General features: G+C 41.7%; 2 protein-coding genes across 2 annotated transcripts in view; both read right to left on the bottom strand.

Moving 5' to 3' along the window:
• Positions 1-497: 497 nt before the first annotated feature.
• Positions 498-4,355, bottom strand: spry1 (sprouty RTK signaling antagonist 1). The gene is made up of 2 exons (XM_005807792.3): positions 3,702-4,355; positions 498-2,487 (listed from the first exon to the last, which is right to left on the bottom strand). The coding sequence occupies exon 2, from the start codon at positions 2,435-2,437 to the stop codon at positions 1,361-1,363; it is 1,077 nt and encodes a 358-aa protein (XP_005807849.1). The 5' UTR covers positions 2,438-2,487; positions 3,702-4,355; the 3' UTR covers positions 498-1,360.
• A 2,405-nt stretch (positions 4,356-6,760) lies between these two features.
• Positions 6,761-11,452, bottom strand: part of spata5 (spermatogenesis associated 5) — a 115,758-nt gene continuing 111,066 nt past the window's right edge. The window contains 1 exon segment of the mRNA XM_005807803.3: positions 6,761-7,733. Within this exon segment, the coding sequence (XP_005807860.2) occupies positions 7,554-7,733 (180 nt within the window). The 3' untranslated portion in view covers positions 6,761-7,553.

Here is an 11,452-nt window from a genome sequence, read left to right as displayed (position 1 = left end):
AGCATTGATAGCCTGGGTTTATTATCTTTGAACAGGTGGCTCCAGCTACTTGTAATGGTCGCTCTTATTCCTGCAAGGCCTTCCTGCAACGTGGAGACCATTTGGGAAATTGGGAATAGCCCAATATAGCTGCACTAAAGTTTCGGGAATAAACTACAGAGCATAGTTTCGTGGTGACTCGTTTGGCTGGTGTAAGCGACCCACATAGTTTTTGTAAAAGAATAATGTAGAGATGCTAAGCTAATCATTTTAGTGACCTGTGCCATTTAAATTTCAACCCTGCTGTGGAGAATCACATCAAAAAACCTTTCTGAGAATGTCAACAGTTGCTTTCAAGTTGCAAGATGTTTGTGCATGTTGCTCTTGTTTTGCCAGAAATCCCCCTCACAAACACACACGCACACACCTGCATGCACACACACGCACACAAATGCAGAAAACTTCTTCAAAATCAGTTACAAGTCCCATCTTCTCAATCAAGACACCACACAGCACCATATTTTTCATTAATTAATATATTTTCTGCATTAAAGTTAACATAGTTTTCTTTTGTGCCACCCTTTAATTTTCAGTAAGTATTTTTGATATTTTGTTATATTCAGACATGAGTAAATTTAAGACTGTCTCTTGCAATAAATATCATAAAATAATAGAGCTTCACATAATAAATATTTTTTTACAACAAAAAAAATGTTTGACAGACATTTTTTTTCTTTCTTTTTTTTTTAAAATAGCCAAAATTCCTCTTACGGAGCATACAATTTACACAAATAAAAAAGAAACATGGGAAAATGCCACAGAATGAGTGTGAACAGTCCAGATGGGTGGAAGGAGAAACATATCCAAGTGGAGAATACTATGAGATGGATGTGCTTTTGTTAATGCAACACAAGCAGAGGAGCCACGGCTTTACTGTGGCAGCAACAAACCTGTCTGCTACGAACACCAGGTAACAGCTACATAATCGCCCTAAAACAGATCGTCCTTCACAGATTTGGTGGGAGGCAGCCCCCAACAGGCACAGGCCGGAAGAAACTGCCAGCCTCAAACGGAAGAAGCACTTTTTTCATTTTTAATTAGAATAAAAAAATAGTGTTATTCAGGGAGCTGGGGGACAGACAGAGAAAGAATTAAGGCAAACACTGGTCTGTAAAAACATGGTCCTGATCCAGAGAAAAGCAAAAAAATGAAAAATAATTGAGTGGTTTTCGTTACTCCTTTGTAGCTCCTTCGTGTTCTGCAGCCAGAAGAGGAGTCCTGTGGGAGGTGCTTGATAAACATTAATCTGTGACTGTCATTGTTTTTACTGTCATCATATGATCCACATCGGGAGCGTCCTGCGCGCACTCACAGGAAGCGATCAGGAAGGTTTCTCCTGGCTCTGTGGGGCCCAGCTCTCCAGTTTACAATACACAGTGTTGGAGTTCTTGCAGCGACAGCCGGGCCTGTTGACCCGGTCATAGCAGCCCTGGCACGCCTTCAGACAGCCCTTGACAGGTGGGTAGCATAGCAGACAGGGGAAGAGTACCGACATTAATCCCATGCACAGGAAGCGGGAGCAGCAGTGGGAGCGTGACAGCGAGCAGGGGTGGTCAGCGCATGAGTCCCCCTCGTCATCATTGGAGCAGTGGTAGAAGATGCCTTTGACCAGGCACATGCACGTGCCGTGCTCCAGCGCACTCTCCGCCGAGCACAGGCACTGGCCGTTGCAGGCCAGACACGAGGGCAGGCTCCTGGGGGCCGTGCAGTCGCTGCACTTGCACTTCCCACAGCGCTCGCAGATAAACTGGTGGCCGGCAGTGGCGGCCGCGACCCCAAAGTCCGATTTCCCTTTGGTCGGGGGCTTGAGCGGAGCCTCCGGGGGCGGCTGGTGGAGGTGAGGTCCTTGCTGCGGCTGTAGCAGAGGTTTGGGTTTGGGCTGAGTCCGAATGGGTCGCTCTGCCCGGTGGTGGTGCTGCAAGCCCACACCGGGTCTCATTGGGGGGGAGCGTGTGAGGAGTCCCTGCTCAGAGGAGGCGCTGCTGTTGCTCCCCGAGCTGGCAGCACTTCCTGTGCTGGTGGAGCGGCTGAGTCCCGGGGCCCGGGGGCCTCCATACTGCGGCCCCGAGGCCACCACCACCACGCCACCCCCACCGTGATGGTGGTGACCCGACGGCTGGCGCTCATAGTTGTTGTTCACATTGACGAGGATGACCTCATGGGTCCTTTCTTGCTTATCCTGGGGCCTGGGGGCCACACGGGGTGCTGGGGGCCTCCGAGCCACCGAGGGCCCCTCTGTGTACTCATTGCTGGAGCGGATGGCCTTGATTTGTTCCAGGGAGAGAATGGCGGCATGCTGGAGCTCCCGCTCGTAATCCGACCTCTGCCGGGTGTCGAGGGAAGGCTGCTGGATCACCACTAATGATCCGGCGGGGCCATGTTGACTTTGGAGCTCCATCTGGGGGGATCACCACTTCCGACATTCACCGTGGACATGCATTGGAAAACCTGTCCGGAAAAGGGACCAGGGAGAGACAAAGGACAGAGGAGATGCGATCAGATTGAGCTCACACTAGAAAACACACAGTGCCCTTATGGAAGAAGGGCAAAACACATTTCTAAGGAGTTTTCTGGTTACCGAAACACAGTGCAGTCATCTTATTATCATTATTATCAAATTGCATCATAAAAACAGGATTAAATCATGTCAAGTTCATATTTCTCCTTTACACAGTCCTTAACTTCTGATCCGGTGAAGTGAGGAGGAAAAGTTGAGTATTAACGAGACTTTTTGAGACTTTTCTTCCCAACACACACAGATCCAAACTTCAACAGGCCCTACAAACACTTCCCCTCCTCATTTACATTTCTATGACTAGTTAACATTTAAATGCAGCGCAGCGACGAAATGAGGACACGATCCAAGGGAACTAAATGAGCTGCCTCACTTAGTATTCTATTACAACACCGAGGAGAAGCTCAGAGACATGGGGGGCAAAACTACAGCATTGGGAATAAATAAGGTCAGGGCAAATTCACTCTGTTTGGGAGGGATGAAGGGTTAAAATGTGTTCTGGCAAAGTAGATTTTGGGAGTTATTATAGTGCAAATATTTCCCGTGATGTGCATGTTTACACCATAAATACGGGCAGGAATTTGAGTTTTAGCCTTCAGGGTGTTCTGAAGCAAACGTCAACCTGCAGGAGGCCGAAAGGCAGCAGGACTGACACAAAAACACATGAAGCCTTTCTGTCTGCTTAACTCAACACACTAAAAAGATCGATTTTTGGCTGTTTGGCAAATAAACAGACTCTTTCATGGTCTGTTCTCCTGCGTGAATTCGCGCACCTCGTTTGGATGATCAACGCAAAGCGCGTTTATCTGAGCAGGAAGGAGAGATAAAAACGGGATCCCGTGGAAAACACTCGGGAGTCAAGAGATCGGGACGCTTCCAGAGACACGGAGGAACTTATGAATGAAAACAACCGCCGTGGGTGGGGGAGGGGTGTTTATTACAGTGCAGTCACGGAGCGACACGGGCATGGAGATCCATCAACCAAAAACACCGTGAAAATGTTACGGAAAGTCCGGGCATTCGTGCGCAACTGTGCCTGGACGTTCAGACCGGAGCCCAGCGTGTTTCCTGGGCTTTAATCGACCAACAAATAACCGAAAACGCAACACAAATGACACACAAAAAAAACCGACAGGAGAGCGCTTACCTATAAGCAAGCATCCATAACGTGGAATCCATCAACCAAACAATTTAGCAAAACTCCATCCAACAGGAAAAGGTCAATGTCCAAGCGCGGACTGCGAGGTCTAACGCATAACATTGAGTTTGATAATCCAAGCTCGAAAGTATCCCTTTAACTGCGTTATTCCTTTTGTTTTCGGTGTCTGCGTGGAGAAAAAGTTCAGCGCTGGGTGCGCATGCATAAATCCACGGCGGAGCTCTGATGAAGAAAAGACACAAGTCACCCGTAGGGAGCTGCTACGCACTTGTGGAGGCCGATCTGTAAATGCGAGTTAAAGGAGTCCCGTTGGCAGAGTTGCAGAGACGGAGAAAAAAAAACACGTCCAGGAGGAATGAGAGCTTATATCCAACCCTGCTGGGAGCACCGACTGCGTTCTGTCCTTTAGTTCTAGTTCAATCTGCGCGGCGGTGCGGAGGAAGGAGCAGGAAAAACAAAACGCTGCGTCCGCCGTGCGCTCCCTCCAGCTCTGTGGGCCTGTTCTGCACTGAATGAATGGGGACGAAGCGCTCTGTGTTTGCTCCACAAGCCAACTCCCATTGGCCATTCACGGCTCTGAAAAAGGATACACCGCATCCGCTCCTGATTCATTGGGCAGATGTGGAAGGCCGGCCGATGGAGAGAGAGGGCGCGCTGAGTTAAGGTGGAACGGGTTTTCCATTCTGAGCTGAGGAGGAAGAGGAGGAGGAGGAGGAGGAGGAGGAGGAGGACCAGGCAGCGGCAGAAACAACTACTTTCCGATTGTTATGATTAATGACATGAATGAGGTTAATATGACTAATAGTTATGTAATGAGCGCCCCGGGTGGTTTATTTATATCATCTTTCTGCTAATATTTGCTGCATAATTGAATTTTTTTTAGAACTTTTGTACCAGCTCTGGCATTTTTAAAAATTTGTAGTTCTATTACATACAGAGTGATATTAAACTTTCATTTCTGTTCATTTTTACGTTAATTGCTTACAAACTAATGAAATACCAAGATGTAAAAGTGAAAATATTACAAAAATGATTACAGAAACAATTTTTCAGGTTAAGAAGTAGTCCGCTCACAGATGCTGCTAATTCAAGGCACGTTAATAGAAAATTGTGTGGAAGGAAAAAGTGTAATGTATTTAAAAAGGGGGTTTTGGTAATGTAACTACTGTGAAAACATATTGGTTCAAAAGATATTTTCCCTTCTTTTTTTTTGACTTATGTTCATCATAATGCTATGGTATAAATAAACATTTGCATTTAAATGGATTTTAAAATTGAACAAATGTTATTTTTGATGTTCGAAATTATAATTAAGATTAGCTGTAATTCCTGATACAATTTCTAGGATCTGTCAATATTTACATATCCATTTACATGGAAAATGGGCTGAAAATTTGCCGTTGATGGGATTCTCCATAGGATATATAACATTTTTACTATAAAATATTTTCCAACAGAGTAGCTGAAGCATATTGTGATTACAAACGAAATCATTTGGTGTATTTTTAGAGATTAATTGAGTGAGTTTATGTCCATTTTAAGGTCAGTGAGATTCATATTGGTTGCCCTGTGCTGTCTTGATTTGCATATTGGTTTTTTTTATCTTAATAGATACCATTACTAGAACCAAAATGAACACCTATTTGGGTAGCATAACAAAACTTTGTAGTGATTCTTTTATTCAGAAAACCTTGCTTCCTGGCAAACTTCTACATGTTCCCAAGTCAAATTAGCCTCTCACAATATGGCGGACACACTCATGTATGTTTGAAAGAAAGCACAATGCTATGTCTACTCTTCTTTGTCTGTGACTGGGATACTCAAACATAACAATTATGGCTAAGAAAGAGGGTCAGCTTGAGCCCACTGCCTCTTGTGATGTCATCAACCCAAATATACAAAAGCTGCAATCTGCATTTTCTTTTTCGGACTATTTAAAAAAAAAAAGAAAAGAAAAACTTTGCATTTCGTCAGGTCTCACATTGAGACTTCCACAAATCCACATTCAATCTCCCAGTCGTAGTTTTCACTGTCACTGTTCTCTTTAAACAGCTCCGACTTCATTTGCGTGACTTTCCCAACAGATTTATGGAGGAACACATCAACAGGATGTCTTCTGAACTCCCTAGAATGTTCCCATTGCGTATTCATGCATGGCATCAGAGGAAATGAAATGCGTGGCGGCGAGTTTTATGCATCATGCTGAAGTTCCGTTAATGTGTTGATTTATTTTTTCTTGCATGAGGCGGAAACGGGTTAGTCTGAGACCACCTTAAGAAAAAAATAGGCAGCCCTGCAGCCAGGGGGAAAGACTCTGCCCCCCCTCTGCGCCTCTCTGCTGCCACCAGCCCCCTCCCCTCGCTCCTCTGTTCCTGACTGTCTGCTTTGATTGGTGTCGCGGATGCGCTACATCCGGATCCATGAGAAAAGGAAGTTCAATACAAAGTCAATTTATCCCATTCAAATGGAAAAATCAATAGATGGATGACCCCAGGCGCCAATTCGGGTCAGCAAATGCTTGGGGGGAAAAAAAACAAAAAACAAAAGAAAAAACATAAAAATATCTATAGGCTTTAAGCTGAGAGTTGAAGCGAGTTTGTGGCGCAGTAATGAGTGGATGTAAAAGTCCAACCTCTTGGTGATACTGCAAATCCCGCGACAGATGGCCGCCTGGATCCCCACTCTTAGTGGTCGGAAGTGCGGACGGAAATCTCACGATTACAGCAATTAGCCTATTTTCCACGTATGGATGAGATGAATATACCAGCCGTGACCGTTTTTCTCCCCCGTGGATTCTGATCTGCAGCTTCACGAAGCAAAGTTTAGGAAGCAGAAGCAGGTTATTTTTTAATTAAATGCATTAAATAACTGCGTATGAACACTTAAATCTAAAAAAAAATCTGTATATATATATATATATATATATATATATATATATATATATATATATATATATATATATATATATATATATATATATATATATATATATATATATGATATTGTACAATACAGGATATTTTATATTCTATTCCATTTATTGGGAATGTAGGAATGTATAGGGAACAAACTTTGCCTACTTTAAAGAATATACTTTATGTGGATTTCATATAACAGACCAACATAAAGTGGTGAAAAGAAAGGACGTATTTTAGTAGTAGGAGTTACATGCGTTTGTGTTCAGACCCCCATGTCAAAACTTTAGAGAACTGCAATATGTTTCACTTACAGTGCAGTACTTCTTTGTAAAGTACGTTGTGATTTTAGTCTGTGAACACTCTGATATAAATAAACTTTATTTACTTATGGTAGCAGCTTTTGTACATCTAGAGGCTAAAAGTTTGTCCATTGTTTATTAACAATTCAATAACAAATTTTTAAGCCTCACCACAGATTCTCAATTGCATCTCAGTCTGGATTTTCACTAGGCCATTCTAACACTTATATGTGCTTTGATCAAATGTAAGTGACACAAATGCTATTGCAAGAGACACTTTTCAGATTATATGAAAAATTGTGAAAACTATGCTTTTTTTCCCTTTAACTGCACTGCTATGTACTACCTTGTCTATAAGATAAAATCACAATAAAAAGCACTGAAGTACTTTTGCAAGTTATTGTAAAGTACTATACAGCATGGAATTTTGGAAATATTTTTCTTATCAAACATGAAACACAATTACACAAAAATATTGTCACAAAAACAGGATTTCAGCATTCATGACAGTCACAAAATATCCAGTTTTATTTTGTGTCTATACATTTGGATCAAAATTCAATACATAGAATGCAAGTGAACATGTGTGCTACTGCAGTGTCAAAGAGTCCAAAGTGGCGTTGTCAGAAGAAACAGAAGCCGCTGTGCTGCTGCTGATAGCTGACGTACGACTGGACGAGCGAGTCGGGGATTCGAGGCTTCACTGTGTTCAGGGCACTTTCAAAGTGTCTGGCCTCGATGTGTGCAGCTTTGATGTCCTCCTGCAGGGCCAGGAGGGCGGCCTCTCTGCATACTGCTGTTATCTGGGACAGGAAACAGACACAGACATTCATCTGTCAGGCTGAGCGGTCAACTTCACTGCGTCATGTGATCGACTTCACAACACAGAGCTGCGGTTTACACCAGGCATGGAGCTATAAAAGGCTGAGAAACAAAAACATCCGGTTAAATTTGCTCATATTAAAATCTAATACAATAATTTAATTTTATATTTATTAATTCAGATCTGCATAAACAATATTCATTAGATGGATTCTCTAAGCGCACATCGCTTTGATTATCAGATGTAAAGATGGAATTAAAGAAAGAAATACGTCTTTGTTATCTTCATACATACCTGGATTTGAAAAAATTACAATTGCCTTCAGAAGCGGCCCTAATTAGAAAATAGACTAATAGACTAGACAACTCAAAGTGCTTTACATTACTGACACATTCACCAAACTGCACTCACTATTGTGACAGATTTACACAGCCATATGCAGAGTTGATGTTAAGTACTTCACTGGCAAAATCCTTAAGTTAAATTGGTTATTTAAATAAAAAGAAGAATAAAAATTCCTATTTCATTTTCATGAATATGAATTTACTTTTGCATGCCCAAAAATAGTCTTGTGTCTTTAGAAAACAGATCTGTAAATCATACCAGATTTGAAGTGTAAAATGGGTCTTTAAATTCAGCTAAAATTAAAGAAGAGGTACTTAATTTTAGGACTAATTATTAGGCTATTCTCAGCAAAAAGTCTCTAGATGTGTGAAGGTAGTACAGACAAAAATCCCAAGACTCAGCAAAACATGCAGCAAAAGGTGTTTCTATTAAGTATCAACTTCACAATTATACACCACTTTTAGGCTGGTCAATCCCAAAAAATTCCAATAAAATGCAATAAAGTTTTTGGCAATACTGAGGCAAAATGTTAAAAATGTAGTTCAGTATGACTATGAATGTATCTGTTTCTTATGCAGAAAGAGGCAATGTTGTGACAGCCTTTGGTTTTACAGCTTTTTGTCTTAAATGTAAAGCAGATACACCAAAGTGGTTGCTGATGAACAAAATTCTTTTATAAGTGTCCTAAAATTATCCTCGAATGACATACTCAGCCATCCCTACCAGAGTCGGACTATGAACATGTAGGAGACAGGAAAAAACACTGTCAATTGTTAAAGCACATGACGATCAAGGCGTTTTTCCAAAGCTGGAGAGTAAAGCAGAAAGAAATGGAGGTCTGAACGCGCTCAAGAATGCTCGCAGCATGCACGTCTCGGGACAGGTGCTTTGCAGATGTCAGGATGTGAGAGGCCTGTTTCCCCCTTTCTTCTGTTTCAAGCCAATGAGCTGCACGATTCAGGCAGGGTAAACACGCAGGGCCGGGTTAATTTTGTATAAGAGCTTCCCATCATTCAAGTCATTTAGGCCTGTCAGTAATAATGATGCAAAACAATGAGGCTATGCATCCCCGCCGCCTGTTTACAAATGCAGAGTGGCGACTGAGAGAGATGCCACATGTTGAACAATGAGAGTTCATAAAGTTTCCAGGCAACATCCACAAACAGGAACAGACAAACACTGCCTCACAATCAAACTGCAATTTCTTATTTATGCAGAAGCTTCTGCAAGCGGCATCGGAGCGCATTTGACTGTTTTGTACCACGCCCATCAGGTTTAATAAAAAGTTATCTGAAATACACAAACGGTGTGTGAAAAACACACACAAGCCCTCACATTCATCCTGTTCTGCGAGGCCGATCAACAACTCAGTGTTTCCTGCTGAGTGTTTGCTCGTACGGACCTTAAAAAACACCAAGCCACAAAGGCAAACAGGACGAGCAAAGAGCCGGGCTGTTTGTAGATGTGAAGGCATTCCTGAACTCAGCCAAAAGCCCAGCATTACCTTGATACCCCTAAAGATGGGCCCCCCATGCTCCTGTGATGGAAAACTGGAGGAAGGGAGAAAACTGCAAATGCACAGAAATGGTAGGCGTGTGTGGGGGTGTGTGTATGTGTGTGTCGTCAGTGGCAAAGATTGCTGACTTGTGGCAGGCCAAATAAATTGCAGAACTCTCTATTTTAATGTTATTGCAATGCAGACTTCATTTTTCAGTCCTGTCATAAATTCTGTCAGCAATCACTTAAATATATGGGGCGGGCTGAAGCGATGCACTGCGCTGGCAGCTCTCCGGTGGGCGAACACCAAGCTCCTGCAGGTGGCACGCAGCCAGTCATAAAGCAAAGCAAATCCCAAAAAAGTAATCAAGAGCCTCTCAGTTTGAAGGTAAAACCTGCTGAGTCATGATGAGGATAGAAGTTAAAGGCAAAGAGAAAATTTTGATGAGACAGCAAAAACCAAAGTAACACCTTGTACCCTAATGCTGCCATCATCCTACCAATTTACTGTAAACAGAAGTATCTTCAACATTTTCACTTATATATATATATATATATATTTATAACAGATTATAACAAAAGTCTTTGTCAGTCTATTTTCTCATGTCTGACGTGATTCTAAGTATTTACAGAATTTCTACACAATCGTAAAAATTTCTAACTTTCTCAGATAGAAATTTAGAGAGTTCTGAGTTTTCATATTTAATTTTTATTTTGAATTTATTTAAAGTGTCTGAAATCCCTCCAACATTTCAAGATGGAAACAATAAACATGGATGGGGGGATGGATGGATGGATGGATGGATGGATGGAGAGAAGGAGATGTTTCTGCAGAACAGGAAGTTGTTTCCTTCATTATCAGCTTCCGCATATAGGGTAGAAAACAGCAAAACCACAGGAAGTTCAGCAAAGTAACTGATAAATTTAAATACAAAAGATTTGGTTTTGCAAAGGCTGCTCCCTACTTCCCAGTGGGAATTCTTTAAATAATGCAAATCTGGCTAATTTAATAATATTTACAATATTTAATGAAAGTTTATATTCATTTAGGTCTATATAACTGAAGATCAGATGTTACTTTTCTTGCACCACAAATGTGAAAGAGTTGACCAGATATTTAGGCCCAATAGCTGCTTAGTTCAAGTTTAACTAATGACAAATGTGCCTAGCATGGTTTTTGGAAACGTTTCTATATTATCATCTAATTTATATCTTGTACTTTGGCTTGAATATTGGAGTTTGGACAATGAAGTCATTTTAATGGGGTTATGAAATGAAACTGGGCTAATTTTCACTCAGTGCCGAAGGCTGTTGCTGCTCCAGCCAATAGGGAGCCACAACCCAGAACCCTGAATACAACAGCAGCCTTTATGCTCTGCTGGTCACTGGACTACAGTCACAGCTATACCCTACATCATGCTGCTTCACTACACACAGCAATACTGAGCTGAAAAGAAGACACTGGACACACAAAGTGATACATGGCAGCATGTTGAGGTCTGCGTGTGACGTCCTGTTGTTGCAAGATAAGACAACTCTCAACCAGAATGTATAAAACAAGAGAAAATAGTAGCAAAACATTCAGCAGGAAATAAGGAAGAGTTTCAATGAAAATACTGTACAAACTCTCTTCTATCCTCTAATACCAGGTTCTAAAAACACCAAAATATATCTTCAAGCACACAGAAGATTCCACATTATTTATTAAACAATAATAAAACAGAAAAGCTGGGTTTAAGTAACTACGTACACTCTATGATTCAACTGTATGATTGACTCAATCTCAAACGAGGTTATAAAGTTTGAAGAAATTTGTTTCTATGCAGGTTGAGAATCTACCACAGCATTTCAATCAGG

The sequence above is a fragment of the Xiphophorus maculatus genome, chromosome 23 (assembly GCF_002775205.1).
Source record: "Xiphophorus maculatus strain JP 163 A chromosome 23, X_maculatus-5.0-male, whole genome shotgun sequence".
NCBI classification, from domain to species: Eukaryota; Metazoa; Chordata; class Actinopteri; order Cyprinodontiformes; family Poeciliidae; genus Xiphophorus; species Xiphophorus maculatus.
Note: the sequence above shows the minus strand (reverse complement) of the source record. Positions and strands in the feature narration are given on the sequence as shown.